This window comes from Streptopelia decaocto (genome assembly GCF_964273445.1).
Source record: "Streptopelia decaocto genome assembly, chromosome: 4".
Lineage (NCBI taxonomy): Eukaryota > Metazoa > Chordata > Aves > Columbiformes > Columbidae > Streptopelia > Streptopelia decaocto.
In genome coordinates, this window is record NC_138658.1 from 9,638,161 (window position 1) to 9,657,063 (window position 18,903).

At 39.3% G+C, this 18,903-nt stretch overlaps 1 protein-coding gene and 1 long non-coding RNA gene across 2 annotated transcripts in view; both read right to left on the bottom strand.

The window, feature by feature from the left end:
- Positions 1-606: 606 nt before the first annotated feature.
- On the bottom strand, positions 607-12,328 carry LOC309439057. Its single transcript, XR_014183924.1, has 5 exons — positions 12,149-12,328; positions 10,500-10,765; positions 3,984-4,044; positions 2,245-2,322; positions 607-1,016 (listed from the first exon to the last, which is right to left on the bottom strand). It is a non-coding gene; the product is annotated as an uncharacterized lncRNA (long non-coding RNA).
- Positions 12,329-13,133: 805 nt separating this feature from the next.
- ARSJ (arylsulfatase family member J) overlaps positions 13,134-18,903 on the bottom strand; it is a 45,733-nt gene continuing 39,963 nt past the window's right edge. Inside the window, exon 2 of the mRNA XM_082050962.1 lies at positions 13,134-15,714. Within this exon, the coding sequence (XP_081907088.1) occupies positions 14,313-15,714 (1,402 nt within the window). The 3' untranslated portion in view covers positions 13,134-14,312. The remainder of the gene's footprint in view (positions 15,715-18,903) is intronic.

Below are 18,903 nucleotides of genomic sequence, written 5' to 3' on the forward strand. Positions count from 1 at the left end.
TGTGTGTGTGCAATTGCTCACATGAGAAATATTTCCATCTTCAGCTTCTCCAAGGACATCTGTTTAACTTCTGACTTTTTAAAAAAGCACGTTTTCGTCAGCAGCTGAAAAACAGGAGATGTGTTACAGTCGGCTCTGGAACTGCTGCCGAACTCTTGCATGCACTGTGCTTCATGCCAAAGTCTCGCAGCACTTGGGTCTCGCATGTGATATTATCTGTGGTGTAACCACAAGAACAGCTTCCAAGCCCTGCAGATTTAATGAGTCTGAGCACACTATTCGCACACCACAGCAGAGCAGCTGGAACCTGAAACAAATATTCAAAGCTTCATTTCCTAAGGACCATGTGTATAGAGCGACCTAATGCTAGTGATAAACACTCAGAAGCCACAGGTTTAGATTTATGAATGGAAAAGTAAGGGTGCCCAAATTCCAGGATCAGGTTGCTTAATACAACTATTTGTCTTGCTGTGAGAGTAACTTTGCTAACATCACATGATAATGTTTGCATGTCTCTTGGCTTATCTTTTATTGCCTAGTACTAAATACACACATACACAGTGTTTGAGAATACAAGTTGTAAACAGTCATCTACTGGCGTAAAAATCCAGATGAATGCTTTTGTTGTTTGGAGGCCTTCCTTCAAACACAGATAAAGAACTGGACGAAGTATCAACATCTTTCCTGCTTTACACAAACTCATTATATCTGTCCTGTCACTGACATTTTTTTTTCCAGAGGCCGAGTGTGTAAAGCCATAGCCTTCATTCGCAGGGAAATGAAGAGAACTCTGTCGGTAACTTCGATCTCCTGCTTCTCTAATCCTATTATTCTGCGTTTCATAGCCCAGTAACTTTAAGGTCCAGTTGAACAATTCTCAAGAGCACGTTTCCCTTTGCCAAGGGCAGATATATTGCTCTCTGAGAGGTGCACAGTGTTGGTTCCAGATATAATACCAGCTTTTCTCTCATGCTCCTCAGATGTCCATTCTTTCCAGGGGCTGCTGTTACACTTCTCTAGGAGAAACACAGGAGAAAGACGTCACAGCCACAGTATTCATGGAGAATATGAAAAGAAATATTGTACTTTTCAGGGTAGAACACAGCTTGGGAAGGAATAAGAATGATTCATAGTGAATCATTTTCACTCACTGAATATAGTACAGAAATAGAGGGGGAAAAGGGAGGAGTGTGCAGCTATTTGCCTCTGTCACTCTATAAAGTAACAGCTAAACCTTCTCAGGACTCTTTTAAAAGCTGTATGAAACATTCAGTGTAGATACACTTTCTGTACAAACACTTTGTAGAGGGAAATCATACAGGAAAAAAACTCCCCTCAGGCTGATGTAACAGTGGCAGTGAGTACAAAGATGAGAGGCTTTGGGAGATGGCATCCAAGGTCTGGGAGATATGCACAGAGTTTTGCACAATCACCATGTGAAATTACAGGGCAAGCAGATCAACACAATTCAAAGGCAAGAGAGAAGTGTTGTGATGGTCAAGCGCTTTCAAAGGGTGCAGGAAGGATTCTCTGCCTTCTAGCCAGCATAATTCAAATTAAGGCAATTTGCCCTATGAGAAGGCCCATAAAGAAGCCCATGTAGGTATATCCATCTATATTCTGTGCGGAAGGGAGGAAAAACCTATTGCAATGTTACTATAAAACACCTTTCCATCACTGTAGAAGAGATCATGGATATGATGTATTGGTTTAATTACACTGGTGCAAAATCACATCAGCTAATTACACTGGTACAAAATATACATTTAGAATGGGTCTAACAAGTACAGTCTAACTGACCACGAGGGAAGAGTGGAGAAATTCCTCTCCTTTTATTTAATGCAAGCAAGTTATGTATGCCTTGGCTGGATGAACATCTGCAGAATGGCAGTGAGCTATATAAAACAAGAAAAACCTCCCATTTTCATTTCTTTTTATGCTTATTTTAAAACAATATTGTTTTTAATTTAAGAATTTTATGAGACCATTTGAATAAAGTGCATTTGGGTAAAAGTTACTCTGGTCATTCTGGAGAGAAAATACCTTCAAGAAGATAAAAAGGTAACCTAGCACCCTTCTAAAGTTGCAAAACCTTTGAGGAGAATGAGCTAAACGCTTTCTTTTTCATAAGCGGTGCTATGTGCGGGCCTGTGTTGTGATAACATGCAACAACAGCTGATGACGAGGAGAGATGGGAACCAAAAATTGCAGGGGTAAAGTTATGAGGAGAAGACCAGCACATACCATAGGATTTCAATTAGGAGTGTCCAAATACCTCCCCACCTCAGTGGATCTTGGATGAAGAAATAAATGCAGCTGTCTCTGGAAACACAGCAGAAACTTTTGTAACATCAGTTAACAGTGTTTACCTAAGTCCATTTTTCACTGACTCATCTCCACACTGTGTTGCTGCAAGTTGGCCTCTGCTCAGAAAGACAGCTTGGCAGGAAAAAGATTCCTCTGCTTGCTCAAGCTCTTCTTACTGACTAGAAAGGGCCAAGTTCTTTAGCGAAGACTGAAAACATGCCAAGAAGCGTAACTCTGTTTTTCTCTTCTTTCTTGGTCATAAAAAGGAGTTGCTGCCCTGCGTCACAGAAGATGCAAGTTAGGACAGTACTATGATTTGGACTGGGTAGGCAGAGGAGAAAAGTACGTGCTGGACGCAAAAGGCATGTTGGCCAAGGCAGCTAGAAGAAACCAAATGGAGAATGGATTGCTGACAACATGAATGGAAAGGAAGCCACTCTACCAGAGGAAGGGAAAGGAGATCAAAGCTCCACAGAGTAACTTACCACTAGTAAGGACTTCCCCTGACACCCCAGCCCAGAGCTCTGTTTCCTTCTCCATTCGCCCCATTTAATTTAAAAGAATGACTTCATTCTTTCTTTGGAAAAAAAAAAATCTACAAAGCCCTTTAATGACAAATCCTTACTGAGATGAGTAATTCTTTTTTGGAGAAGGCACCTGAAGTAGGAGTTTTTGTGTTTGGTCTCAATTTATGCACACCTTCATGGGCAACACATAAAGAATTACAATATGATCTGAAGGCTAGACCATGAAATTATAAAAACAGATTAGAAAGACGGTGCACGCTTTTAATGATCTGGGTAATTAAACATTGGAACAATTTAGCAGGATTTGGGCGGATTTTCCATATGGTTTAACATGTTTGTACTTAGACTGCTTCATAACATGGTATCTTGTAACAAATTTATAAACACAGTTTGGTAACAGATTTTTGCTTAAACTTGAAGCAAATGCATAGATAGATTGAAAATCATTAATAGGAAGGCTAATAAAAAAAATTAAATGAGACTATCAGCCACTCTGGTAATCCCATCCCCATTTGAAATAATACAGGGAGATTTCGAGCAATCTCCAAAAGGCCAGATTGGGTTAGAAAAGAAGAAAATAAAAATAATATTCATAAGAGATTTATAATTAAAGCCCAAGATTCATTTCCGTTTGAAACAGATGGTCAGGCAAAGGCATTCTGGATAATTTAGCAAAAGCCTGTGCTTCAACTAGCTAACAAAAGCACCGATTTAATCTTCCATCTAGTTGCACAGGATAACCTGTTTATGGCGTATTACGGATCAGGAAATATCTGCATTGCTTAAAAACTAACATGCTTACAGGACCAGTGCAGATCCAGAATTATGAAGAGCGTTACTGCTTTTAATGAAAATAAATTAAAATTGCAAGTGACGAGAAAGACAAACAAGACATTAAATTCTAAGTAAAGAATGAGAGATTGAGGGCTGAGTGAATCCAGGGAAACCTAATGTGATTATAGTGAATGGTAGAGACTTAAAATATCACTGAGATGTTGCAGTAGAAGTAGTGTTGGGTAAATGCAGTACATTTGACAGACAATAAAAAGTTTTTATTTGTTTAAGGTAAACTAAGGAACCTTAATATGACACAGTTATAGTATTGCATTGATAAATCTCAACAACAGCACTAGGAACATGCTTTTGTACCTTGGGAAGTCTTCTGTCTCAGAAGAAAATGCAGAAGAGAGTCATTGACATGTCTTTTCCTCTGGGAATAAAAGCCAGTGTTAGTAACATTGCACCTACGGTGTTTTTTCTTCCATCTACTCTCTCTGTAATACACAAATTGCAATTACCTTAGTAATTCACAAAATGCCCACTTAAGCCACTAAGTATTAACAATATCTCACCTGGAACTCTAAACAGCAGTAACTACAAACTCTCTGTCCTGCCTGTTTTCATTATTAAAGCTGTTCATGTTTTCCAGCAGTACTGATGCCATTGCAGTGCAACTCTACTTTTGTTTAGATTTTCAGAAAGTACTTGGTGGAAGAAAAAAAAAATCTCTTTTGGGAAATCACATCACTAGGCAATTACAGTCTGAATAAATTCTGGAATTAGATGACAGTTCTACAAATATCTTTGATACTGTCCTAGGGAAAAAAATTACTCATCTTGTCAGATGCAGCAAAATATTTTAATATGCAAATCATCAAGTCCACCTGAGTCTCCTCCCAACTGAACTGTGAGCACAGGTAGGAGCTGATCTTGGAATGTGACCTTCGCCTCCCCAGCCCATTGGGATGGTAGTGAGAACATCCAAATCTGCTCTTCATCTCCAAACCCAGTATGCAACAGCTAAACTAAGCCTTCAAGAGGCTACCATGGTACTACTGCCCACTGATTTAACTGCTGCTGCCACAAAACTCCAGTAGAGCACACCTGACGAACTGTTTGAGGAATGAGGACCTTATGGTTTAAACATTAAACTCCAATTCAGGATATCAGGGCTTTTGCTAGCCCTTGCCAATGACTCCCTCTGTTATCTTGGAACAGCCTGTGACTTATTTTCTATACATAAAACAGGGACAGAAATAATGCCCTGCACTGAAAACTGTGAGGGTAGATTTACTATATGTACAGAAACAGCTCAAAATCAAGAGTGTTAAGTAAAATATTGAAAGAAATAACTAGGGATTTATATCACGGTAGTGTATCAATCAGATGGAGTGAGTTTCACCGTTCAGCAGTGGTAAAGCAGCAGGTTGTAATCAGAACCAGGAAAATCGGCATGAGGATTTGTCTGTGGCGATGGAAACGGAGTAGCTGTTGTATGGCATTGATTACTCACCTAGATGATCTTCAACATGTTCTGTGGGGAAAATGCAACCACTAAAACACTTCAGTTCTGCATGCTACCATGAAGGTTATATCTGAATAAATACAATATTTCTGATTTAAATAAGTGTGCTTTAAACAGTGACTACCCTTGGGAATCACGAAATGTGCAAAAGTGAAAATCCACTCCTTAGAGAAAGACTTCCATATTTTTCCTAAATTAGACATTATAGGCATGTCTGCTGTTGGTATAATTTGGGATTTAAAATATAATTAGAGAGCTTATTCTGTATCCTCTTTATTTTATAAGTGTTCAGCCTCTCTTTTGCACAGGGGACTTTTAGAAAAAGGCTATAGAAGTTGAGACAGAGAACAGAATCAAATACTTTTTACAGGGCAGTTTCAAACTTGATTTAGTTTTGTTTCTTTTTCCCCATATAAGACTAAACAACACCTAAGGGGTAAGAGATTTCCTTACACGAAACAACCAAAATAAACAAGTCCCAGGAGAGTGTGATCCTGAGACTGAGGCAGCAGGGGATGCTCTACGCCCAGGGCAGAGTCTGAGCACTACCGCTCCCTTCCATCCCACCACATTTAGCCTTTCAAGACTCCTGGATTCCAAACTGTTTTGCTACATGAACCAAGCAAGCAACAGGTTAAAGTAACTCAGTACAAGCAGAGCGTGCAGCAAATTGCATTAGGAGTGGCTACCGGGTAGGCCTCCAATGTAGCTGGCAATGAGAAATCATCATTGAAAGGAGGTGCTTTTCTGGGAAGCAGTGCTGGGTCCAGCCCTGCAAAATGACTGCAGACAAGATTTGCAGGTGACACAAAGACTGCTGGAGAGGTGTGCAACAAGGAGGAGAGGGCAACCACAAAGTGATGCAGATTACCTGAAAAATTCATGGACTCGGAGAAATTCAGCGTCTTCAACAAAATGTGTTTCACTGAAACTGGCTATGGACTAATAGAGAATACGTGTAATAAGGAATGAAGTTGTACCAGGAGAATGGTTGGAGTGGTGAGAACCCTTAAAACAATCAAAGAGTCACAACAGGCATCCAGTTCAGAGACAGAGGAGCACTTGTTACTTCTAAGGAGGTGGTATTTCTTTCTTTATATGGCTTGAGTGAAGCTAGTACTGGAATACTGTATCTGTCCACGTTTTTCACAGTCTACTGAAAGACTGGAGAAGGTGTACAAAAAAGCCTTAGCTCCTATTCAGGAACTGGAGAAAATGACATACAATAATTAGACCCTAAGGACCCCATCTGTTCAGCTTCTAAAAAAAATATAAAGATTGGAATACAGATGTATAATTGTAAGAGGAAAACACCAGGTGCCAATGGACTCTTTAGTCTTGAGGATAAAGATAACATAAGGCTGGAATCTGTAGCCAGATAAAAAAAATCAAATCAAATTAGAAAGAAGGCACATATATATTTTTAACTCAGATATTAACTGTTGCAAGACCTTTACAAAGGGAAGTAATAGATTCTTCATATTTTTCTGCTTTAAATCAGAGCTGGATGCTTTTCATGAAGATTAATTAAGTAACAGCTATCTTCTAGTTAAATAGAAATTATTAGGTTTGAGTAATGAGATGGGAATTAAAGAAAAGTATAGGAAACAGCCACCTGGCGAGCTTGTCTTTAGCAAGACACATATTTAACAAGTCTACTCTATAAGCAGACAGGACAATGAGAACAGTTACAATTTGTTTATGAATTTAGCTGAATTTAGGATTACATTATATGAAATGCTTTCCTGTGTACCTCTGAGAAACAACTAATAGGAGAAAGACATGACTTGAGCTGAACTTCAAGGACTGTCTTCTAGCACAAGTCCTCATGCTGGTCTTTGCTGGCACGGATGAGAAGGAAACAGATGTCAGTGAGATCTCACCCTGATGAATCTGTAATAGAGAAAATCTTCCTCTCATTTTAATATAACCATCCCTCAAGTTTAGTCAGTGTGTGGAAGTGAGAAAGTGATTGGAAAGAAAATACAGGAACCAGAATGGGTGTCATGTCATCTAGACTTGCTCATTATCTGGGGATAACTATTTGATCTTGGCATACTCACATGCTAAAAAGTTCAGTGACTTCCCTGTTAATGCCTTGGTAGCTGGGCCTGTGGGAGGCTGAGGAGAACAGTGGGAGGGGAAGCATCACAGCATGTTCCTCCTGACGCAAACCAGGCACTTCTTGTTCTGCTTGTGCTGCTGTACAACGCAGGGGGGGTTCTAAGCAGACTTTCACATCCGATGTTGAAAGCAAAATTAGTCATTTAGCCTTTTTCCTTTCAAAGAGAAGGAAAAAAAAATCTACTGGCAGTAAAAATGTCAAAGAAATCATGTTTAAAGACAAAAGGTTGTGAGTTGCTGAAGTCATCCGGGCTGAAGGCCAGGGCTGTGCGCTCCCTCTGTATCTCTGCAAACTCTTCCTTGTGGAGATTAACATTTATTAACTGCAGATACTTTGCTCTGCTGCCCAAACAGAATGGAGATGATGTACATGTAATTTTCAAATCCTCAATAGCTACCCACATAATAATAAGCGATCAATTATTTAAATATATCAGGAATAGGTCTAAGAGACTGTTTAGCGATTACTTGAGAGGCTCAACAATTTGGTAAACAATACTGACCAAAAAGATCCAACATGCTCTTTCTCAACACTAACTATGTTCAGTCCATCCAGAGTGATAAGAAACCTGCTACCAAAAACCCAAATAAAACTGGAACGAATCACTATAAAAAAGGTATGTTGCCAGAGAAAGACTTCAGAGGGTTGCTCAAAGAGAAGACATTACTAGTTACACCCTTGGCCTTTAAGTTTAGCCCATATTTAGAGCTTTGAAGTTTGGGATTTTTTTAAAGGAAAAACAGATTATGATACATGAAGTATTTATTTAATGGCATTCAGTTCACCCTCCTAAAATCTTCCTTTTAAGCAACTTGCAACTTTCTTCATTCCATGTACCATACTAGTCACAGCTTGGCGCTCTTCATTTTCTCACAGGGCCATGTTTCCCCTCCTTCTCTAGCCATCTCAAAGAATAAAAATATATCTTGGTTATCCAAAAGGAATGAATCAGTCCATCACATTAGATTTTGGCAAATCTCTCCAAATATACTGGATTCTGATACTAGTGATGTTCTTTTCCAAACTGCATACTATATACTTATAATGAAGAACCATTCTTACTTTTAGAGCCCCTTTGACTTTCTCCTGCATGCAGCTGTGTACTGGCTAATCTCAACCAGCAGAAGCAAAGCTGCCTTTAAAGGAGGAATAAACATGGTCTTACCTAGTAATTCTCAAGAGTGATCTTTGTAAGCAAGCCTAGGGAATAGTAAAAAACTTCGCAGCCTGCACTAATTTTAGGTGATTAAATACTTGACTTTTTCTGAGACTCTTGTGTATAAGAAATTTTAAAAATATATTTTTCAGGCTATGTCGGTATGACATTTCAGGGCCCTGCTCTCCGCTCGTTATGGAAATCCACAATAACAGTCATTAATCAGTTCTGTTACTTCAGTCACAAGCTAAACTTCAGCAGCGTTGCTCTGATTATAATTGAAATTAATGGAATTCATGAAATAACTTTGAACTATATTATGGGTTATACCTTTGTTGCAACTTTAATTCAAATCCAGGCACTTAATTAAATCTTCTATCATGCTCTTAACTGTATTTGTATCTACTACTATTAACTCACTTGGCAGAGGTGAAAACAAGCATAATTCAAGGAAAGAGAACGTTTTCTGTTTTCACAGTGGCCTGCCTTTTACACAACCTCTCCACTTCATCAAGACCTTGACATGTTCCACAGAAATGGAGTACATTATTGAGCACTCTGCTGAACACAACAGAATGCTGAAGTGAAGCTTCTGTTATCTAACTGCTAAATTAAATCTTATGCTCTTTTCTGTCTGTGGGAAAATGCATTCTCTGCCTGTTCTTGGAAATGAGAACATAAAAGAGTGAGAGCATAAAAAGAGAAGTTACTGCTGTCCTGAAAGTACAGCTTATTAAGTCAGTAGTCAACAAGAATATTGTATATTGCACTTTCTTTCTCTGAGCTAATGTTATCTTTTGGAAAAGCAGACCTGGTATAACATACAGTATATGCACTACGAAGTAAACTATATTTAACTTGCTTTGCATCAACATCGCTGGTGAATATCCACTGGTTTTAAAGCAAGATGACAAAAGGAACCTGTAGTCTCTATATGTTACATACTGAAAATTACCACAGAGCTTTTCTAGGATTTATGTATAATGCACAATTGTCAAAAAAGGTACAATCCTTTGTTCATAGATCTCCACTTCTGAAAAAAATCCTATGAAACATACCGTATGTTATTTTCTTCCTTTATTTTTCTTTCTTCAGGTATTTTCTGAACTGTCATTAGAGTAGAAGCTGGTAGACACAGCACCCCCGTTTGCACTCATGATTGCCCCTAGGAGGAGTTCAGTATTTCCTTGTAGTTTAAGAAGAATTCAGCCATGCTCATTTTTCTTCTGTCTAATGGCATTTTGGAAACTACTCTTATTCTTTACCATCAACCAAATCCGAAGATACTTCAACTGAAAGACATTTTAACAGCAAGTCCATCCCTAGTTTATTCCCTAAATGCTGCAGTCTAATATCTGACCTTATATGACATAACTTTTGCTGCTGTCTTGCTTTCTGTTGCAAAAAGCTCATGCTTTATATAAAAGGTAACTTTCAAAATATGGATGGATATGTAAAAGTGGGAGCGCTGGTTGCTGAATGTGCAGCACATGAAACAGAGAGAAAGAAAAAGAAGCTTGTTTTGTGCAGTGAGATCACAGAAACCTGAGTTTCAATGCTGTCTAGATACCTCAGACAACCCGTTACATACAATCCTGAACAGATGGAAACATGAGTGCTTTCAGCAGCTTGAAATCAGGACCCAATTACTTCCAGAAGACAGAGAAAGTTGCTGGGTCTAATGGCCTAATTCACTTTCAAAAAAGCCTCATATCCCAGCAATAGAAGAACCTTTTGGATATCTTCAGACACAAATGGCTCCTTTAGCTATGATATGACATATCATAGCCCATGCCAGAGCTTCACAACCACGTGGACTTTCCTTCATACATTACAACATGATCCACAGATAAAGACTGCTATTTCAGATTTACTTACCGTTCTTGGCACTTCCTTCCACTAGTCTGTATCTGTAGCCAGGAGAGTGTTTTGTCTCCAACTTTATGTCAAACTATGTAATAACAACAACAAGAAACTAACAAGATAAAATTATCTAACCATTAGAAAAGTAATTCAAAGGTCTTTAGAATAAAATTGAGAAAGCCTGAGAAGAACAACACAGGTATTTTTCGCACTTACAAGATTTTAAAAGCCATTCAGCATGATGTACTACATTCAGGGAGCACAGACCACAAGGCAAAGCTTTCTTGCTTCTGGTTTCATTTTTAGTCTTTTCTTTCTCAAGTTTTTCTTTCTTCCTCTCTCCCCCGGAGCAATCCTTCTCACTCTTCGGGTTGCCTTGGTGTAGAAAAGATGATCCAGGATCACAGCTATCAATAACACATGGAAAAGGAAGAAATATTGTCTCCCTGCTCAGGCTGGTCCTCCCAAAGGTGTAGATGTCACTAAGAGCAGATCAGAGAGTTACTATCAGATTTGCTTTTGTCTTGTACCCATAATAGCATACAGGGAACAGAATTCATGAGATAATAAATACATCCTCTCCCCACCCAGTCTTTTTTTGGATCCCTTAAAAATACGGGTAGAGAGACCAGCTACTGATTTAGACCGTATATCAATTAGTTTTCAAGACTGCCGTTGCACAAATGTATCAGCCTGAGTGAAGCAGTAACTCCCTCCATGTCTGCCCAGAAATGATGAGGACTGCTGGTTTTCTTTCAGAATACAGGACTGTGGTTTCAGTAAGCCTAGTAGCCTTTTTTGAACCGTTTGCAGTGTTTACCTTTCACACCTTCCCAAAGATTAGACATGTTACACACTCTACGACATAAATAACCTGTGAAATCCTGTTGTGGGAATGTATGAACTGCTTAGAACTCTGTAAACAGAAAGTTGGGTTTGAGAGCTTTATGGTGTCATCAAAAGCTAGAGCCCACTGTATTGCTGGAGTGAAAAGAGAAGTAATGTGTGAAAGTAGACAGGAAAATTGCAACACAGCACTTTCACATCAGGATCTTTCCACAAAATATTCAGGAAGGCTTCCAAATTGTGGGTAATTTCAAACCCACTGTGAATCCACTCTTTGCCCTATGCCAGATCAGAGTACTGATTTTAAGGGCATCAGCCTAACTAAAAGCCAGTGCAGCCCTAGAAAACGTACTCCCATTGTGTACTCTACAAACACTTACTCTGGTGGCACACTTATTTAATATACCAGGCACGCAAGAACTGATCCACTGTTCTGCTTTCCACCAGTTACTTTCAAGGACTCCCATTTTGCCTGAGAAAGAACAGATATAAATAATTATAGAATAAAATGTTGTCAGAGAATAAAGCTGCCTGCTTGCTTCAGTCGAATAAAAGCCAAAGCCACGGTAAAACTTTTGTGGAAAAGAGTGGTCACCGATGCTATGAGGATAACACTATTACAGTGCCTTTATTTCTATTATGCCAAAATAAACTAAAGAAAATCTCAGTCCTTTTTTTTTATGTACAGTTTAGCTTACACATCTAATTTTGACCTTTTCTAAATGACCTCTGAAATTCAGAAAAGGTACTATTTATTTCTAATGTTGAACTCAGTGTGCAACTCAAGTATTTCAAACATAAACAATGATTTATGTGTTAAGTTGTAAACTAGACAGTATAATGTTTCAAACCCAGATCCTGCTTCCGTGACTTCTCTCTTAACATTCATTACTGAAATGTAGGATTCTCCCCCATACTAGAAAAGGAACATCATAAAAAGTCATCGTTTCTACATTTGCCCAATTTGTAAATATACTTTTGCATTAATAGCTGATCCAAACTAACTTGAAAAGTCTTACCTTTTCTCAAAGACAAAAAAGATAGGTATTTTGTCAGACATTAATTTTACATGCCACACTTGGGAGTACAATATCTCAAGATGTTATTATAATTTCTTTTAAGGACATCATGGTACGTTTGGAAAAAGTCAGAGAGCAGTTGAAATCCTGGTTACTCCTGGAGCAGTTCTGTATCTTCAGTAAAGCCAGACAGATTCCTAAGGAAATCCATTAGTCCTCTTGAGGACTGCACAGCGTGAGAAAGAACAGTGACAGCATTCAATACTTATGCAGATACACATCATCCTTTTATAAATATTATTTATAGGTAATGATTCAATAAGTCCATTTCTGTTTTCTCCTCAATGTGATCATTACAAAAGTAACTCTATAAGATGACTAACTTGTTTCTAAGTGTTCATTCATGACAGCTTTATTCTGATTTATAGCTGCAAATATGCAATTTAGTAGTTTTTGGTGGTATGTGTCTGCAGTTAATTTCTTTTCAAAAAAGGTCAAGGGGTGTTGGAGTGCTGGACATGGTTCAGATTTTATGAATGTTTAATTTTTCACCTGTAATCCATTTATATAAATGTAATTTCTGCATCAAGTGAGATGTAATTGAAAAGCATGCTTATTTTAAATTTTACCAAAGTATGTTATAGCTGTTTAACAAACAAATCATCAATTTTACTTAACAGAATTCATCTTGAAACTTATATGTGCATATATATTGTATCACTTCTTACAGATCGCCAAGAATATGCAATCGGTACATCCATTAGTCATCCATGCAGACACACTGGAAACCGGTAGTGTGAACCACTCTCACATTATATACATAATGGAAGAATAAATTCTGATTCAGAAGCAAAATGTCAATAAAGTCAGCCCTGCACCGAAAATAATAGTGATTAAAAAGCTCACTGAGTTCTTTGAAAATAAACAAGGACAGAATTGCTGTCTAGGAAGCAAAAAAAAAAAAAAGGCAGACTACTTTTATGAATGCCATAAAAATAAACTATTTTAATAGATACATAAATAAAACGTTTAAAGTATAACTTTTCCCCCAAACATAAAGATGGCCTAGCTTCTGTACAGAAACTGAACAATATTCACGTGACTACTAAATTAAATAATCACTTTGTTACATTCAAAATAATTGGAGGCAAATACATAGTGACACGATGCACCTGAATCGTTCTCATCCTAGCAGTGTATACAGTATTTTATTGTTTTACAGTACTCTGAGGATATGGATTTGATAAATAAAAATCTGAATGACAGAGTGGAAATAAAATTAAAAATCAAAGGAAAAAGAATCCAAACAACCCTAGCACCCAAACAGGTACTTTGCATCACCTCTTAATTGAAGTTTCAATGGAAGAGAAATAAGTATTGTTCTGGGAAATAAATTACATACTTTATGTATTGCAGAACAGTTATCTTAACATGTTTAAATATTACATTCACTTAGGTGATGTGTTTTTGTCTGTACCTATGATAAATTCTATATGGTGTGTGCTAGCTCTTCATGTGTGTTAAATAACAGCCTTCAGGATTTACGACAAGTGGGGGGAGCTTAGCACAGCTAGGAAATCTTTAAAATATTTCTGATTTATGTAAGGCAGACAGAGTCTAATTCAAAGCAGCTTTCCTCCTATCATGTCCCCCTCCCCAGCACCCCAAATGTTACTGTGATGGCTTCATGTTTTTGCTGTGTTTGTATCAAAGTATCATAGGTTGGTGACTAACACGCTCTGACCCACAGAGGTTCTCAGGTTTTGTTTTTCCTTTCTCTCTATGAATCATCTGTCAATTTGAGAACATTTACCCTTAACATATCCATACTCTCCAAATATCCCAACTGATTTTGGCAAGGAAGCCCCATCTCTCCATCAAAAACAGTATTACTGAAGTTGGGAGTTATTTCCATTGTCATCGGGAATGTAGCTGTGATGGGTGAGCACCATTCCTCCTGCAGAGGAGAAAGTTTGTCATGTGGACATTTACATACACTCAAGGCAGAGTGTTGAGATATCTTGTGTTGGTGAAATCAGGGAAGAAATTAGAAGGTGACAACTTCCATCCATAGTGCAGAGATAGCATTTCTAGTAAATTCTCTCAGATGTTTAAGGAAGTTGGACCAAGCTGACTTAGACTTGGCAAAAGAGTATGCTCGAGTCTATCCACCAGCAAGACGTGAACGGCAGTGTAATGATGGCCCTTTTTTCCGATTTGCCTTTTTCTTATTCTTGTTCTTCTTTTGCTTATTCGCACCTTTACTTTTATCCGATTTCTTTTTCTTTTCATCCTCCTTAAACCATGGACCCCAGACTCCTCCATTCAGCTTTGGGTTACTCCGAGGGTCCTTAGGTGGGTATCGAACAGGAACTGCAGTCTTATTGAACTGTGAAAGCCTCCGCAACAACTGCTTCACTACATCTGGATACTTTGCAGAGAGGTCCACTCGCTCATATGGGTCGGCGGTTATGTTGAAAAGCCACACTGTTTTGCCAGCTGTCCAAGAAACGCGTTCATTGTGCCAGCGGTTGGGGCCCGCGTTACTGAAGGCCTGTGGAGGGACCCAGTCGCTATATCCTGGATTTCCCGTCAGTAGTTTCCAATGATTCACTCTGATGGCAGATTGAATCGCGGTGTTCCAGATCCCATAGCCAGCTGCCCAGGACCCGTTTTTGGCTTTGGTGTAAATCGGGTCAATGTTGTGTAGGATGTCCACCCGTGGAGAACGCCTGCCTTCACTAATGGTTTCCCATATATCATAGCCATCCAGCTGGATATCTTCATCAATCTGCCCTTCCGCCAGTGTGATCAGAGTGGGGAACCAGTCTGTGATGTGCACAAGCTCCTTACACACAGACCCTTTGTTTTTCAGAAGGGGACTATGGACAAACCCAACAGCACGGATACCTCCTTCCCAGTAGGTCCCTTTGCTTCCTCGGAGAGGCCAGTTACTTCCTCCAGCCATTGGCTGCCCACCATTATCTGAAGAATATATGATAATGCTGTTGTCATAGTAACCATACTTCTTTAAAGCAAGGGTTACGTTGTTTATGGCTTCATCCAAACAAGCTAGCATGGCAGCATATCTTCTCCTGTTGATGTTATTTATAGATCGATAATGTTCAAAATACTTGCCTGGTGCCTGAAGAGGCGAATGAACAGCTTGGTAAGCAATATATAAGAATATGGGTTTTCTGGGGTTATGTGAAGCTAAGATTTGTTGTACTTTCTGTGTGTACATCTGTGTCGAATAGATGCCGTTGTCATGATCCCAGGCCGCGTTGTCATTTTCATACAGGTCGTAGCCACATATCCCAGGGCTGTCACATTTGAAGTGAGTGTAATAGTCGCCGCTGCCTAAAAGCGAGCCGAAGAAAGTGTCAAATCCTCTCTGCGTGGGCATGCATTCTCTGCGGTAAAACCCCAAGTGCCATTTGCCAACCATGTGTGTTGAATAGCCAACCTCCTTCAGCTTCTGAGGTAGCGTGACGTTATCCAGAGGTAAGCAGTTGGGCTGGGTGGGCCGTATAATGGAGTGCTGGAGGCCAGTGTGTATCTGGTACCTGGAAGCAGGGAGGAGACAGACATACACATCAGGCAGCGGGAGGAAAAAATGCTCAGGCCCTTACATGTGGACACCCATGTAACTGTAACAGAAAAAACTCCTATTCATGAAGCCATTTTCTCTGGAAAGATTCTGAAGTGCCTAGGTCAAAAACTAACAAGGTCATACTATCTGGCATCTGTTTGCCTTCACAAGCGTTCAGGAGCAGTTGCCTCACCTCCTTTGGCCAGTGGGCAACAACACTGAACAAGAAACGAGGCACAGAAGGATCACACCCTCCTCTCCTTGCTGGCCTCATGCTTAATGTTTTAGTTTCCTTGTAGTTGTGAGCAGTGTCAAAGGATCTCTGAGACAATGTGCTGCCTGTGAACCACTATTTGGGCACTACTATTTTAAAGCTAGCAGTCAAACTCCTGGACCTTTCCACTATCACTTCTGTATAATACAAACCCTGGAAAGCAGAATGATTGTGTTATTTTTCCTGAGCATGAACAAGTACTCATCCCTGACTCAGGACCAGCTCTCACAGTGTGCACAAAGCCCCACGGGTTGATTTCTGGTCGTCCATCACACGATATGCATACGGTCTATGATTTAGCAGAGATATTACTAACACTATAACAACTGAGTCAGTCAGCGTGCACATGATGGGACATGGCTCTGCTCTCTCCTGGAACACCTACAGTCCCACGCTCTGGCATTTATCTCCTGAGTAAGAGCTGTATGTATACGTGTACAGCAAGTAGCCCAGCCAAAGCTCAAAGACCCATCTACAGTTACAGTGAAAGAGGTTTATGAGCGATCGCTCAAAAGGAAGCGATAATTTCATCAGTGGATCTCTTGTTCAGACATCAGTTTTTGTCCTTGCCTACCTGTTTGACAAAATGTTTCCCTCCCTGAACTGAGTTAGTCAAAACACCTATACATGCAGGAGCGCAGATATTTGGAGGTACTTTTTTTTCCTCCACAGAAAGCTTTCACGTGTCCCCATTTCACAATGACTACAGAAAACTATGTGGATAAATACATCTTTTACAATGCCTCATAATTTGCTAGTGGTAAACACATCTACAGCATATAAATATGCTGGACTTTGAACATGCAACAGCAGTATATTTAAAAGATAGGATAATAAATTCTGCAGTGCAGTACAGTCTATGTGTAAAGAATACATATGGCTTCCATATGATTAGAAAATGAATCCAGCATGGGCAGTAGTAAGTATCAAAGATCAAGGACAAATCCATCAGTATCAGTTTGATACTAAAAAATAAAATGTAACAGCACACTGTCAACCAAAGACGACTTCTCCCTGAATATAGGAATAGATTAGCTGAAGAGAACAGCTGGGTCCACCATTACTGTGAATCTTCCTCAAAAATACTTTTTAATTAATTTGTGGTAATAGAAGTTTGGGTTTCCTGACACATTCTGCTAGTATTGCCAACCTGATTGGCAACCTGAGCTATCTAGAAAATTAAAAACATTAGGCTCTGCCTGTCCATAAATAACTTCAAGTCTGCTTTTATATGATGTCTTCCTGGCCAAGATCTTAGAAGGCACCATAGATGCCTTTAATGGCTGCCAATCTGTAATAATTGTGCAACTCCCATTTTATTCTTAAACTTATTTTCACAGAACCAGAAGCTCTAGTCTAACTAATTTATTGCAGAAGCTTTGGGTGTTGCTCTCCTCTGCTTTCAGCCAGCCTGTACTCAGTACACTGCAGCGCTGCTGCTTTTCTTTGTCTCTCTGGCACTTTTTCAGAGCATTGTTTCTATCTGTTACCAGTTTGTGGATCTGGAGCCCTGCCATCCAATTGTCCCCAAACTCAGAAGCTGGTGCCGACACAGGAGATACTGCAGTTGTTAAAGCATACTCTCAAATTTACGGGTTTCTGTGATCTGCACTTTGCTCTTGTAAAAGAAATGTCATGCACACACAAACACCCACATCTCTCCCATGATTCAAGTATAGCTTTATTCTCCTTTTAAAACTGGTAAACTACAATGAGGACACCACGCTGACTAATGGCAGTGCCCCACACTGCAGTTCACTTCATCTTTGAGAGTCCTCGGGCAACTATGTTCACAAGACATTTAATTTCCTTCCCATTCTCGTTCCTCTGTCTTGTTAAAACCTTTCAGTAAACTCCCCTTATTTGATCTGACTGAAGATGTCCCTGCCCCATCGTGCTGTTTTAGTCAATAGCTTCTGCTGTCTTAAACCTTGACAGCCTCCTCTATCTTGAGATCAACACCCAATCCCAGCTGGACAGTTTCTTCCCTGATAAGTTAATTTTGCTTGAAGTCAGAATTTTCTCTAAAGTGATGCTGTAATAGGGATCCTTCCACCCTTCTTCTCAACACAGAAGCTGAGCCTGGGGGGAAACAGGCAAAAGAATTTGCAACACACTGAAAACCAGTTTGCCTGTTGGCAAAGCCTACAGAGAAAGTACGATATTCATACAAAGTTAATTCTCATAAAGAATTCATAAACGATGTAGATTCCCTAGCTAGGGCTTTATCAATTATATATCCAAGCATGAAATTCCTACACTGTTAATCTGACAAATACCGAACGAAACAATATCAAGAATTAGCCTCAGTTACACATATTCTTCTTGGGAAAAATATTTGGCATAGAGCACCGCGTCTTGTTTGAGCAGCGCCCGCAGGAACTGACTCGATGTGCTGGCCACAATGCACACACAGCAGTCCTGCTCAGATCCTGCGCGGCTGCCTTTTTTAATGAGACGGGTGTGTTGCCCATATGTGTGTGTGTGTGTATGCTATTTCTGGCATAGTTATGCTTCTGAATATACATATACGCATACGTACGAGCAGATACGTAAAAAAGGATCTGCAAAATAATCAATTACACGTAAAATATTTCAACCAAAGAAATGTTTCAAAGAAATGTCAACCTATAGTTCTCAGAATAATCTTCACTATTACAAAAAATGGTCAAGATTTGTTCACTTTTCTGTGCCATGTGCCTTCCTAATTGATCCATCATGTGCCAATATTACTTTTTCCAGTGAAAGTATTTTGTTTTCAAAGGACTTGCAGACCATTCATGGGAAAACAAAGTAATCTGAGCAAAGCAGTGATTGTATGGAACTGACTGGCATTAATAGCAGTAGGAAAAGCGTCTCGACATTCCTGTTTTGAAACTGTATTTAGAC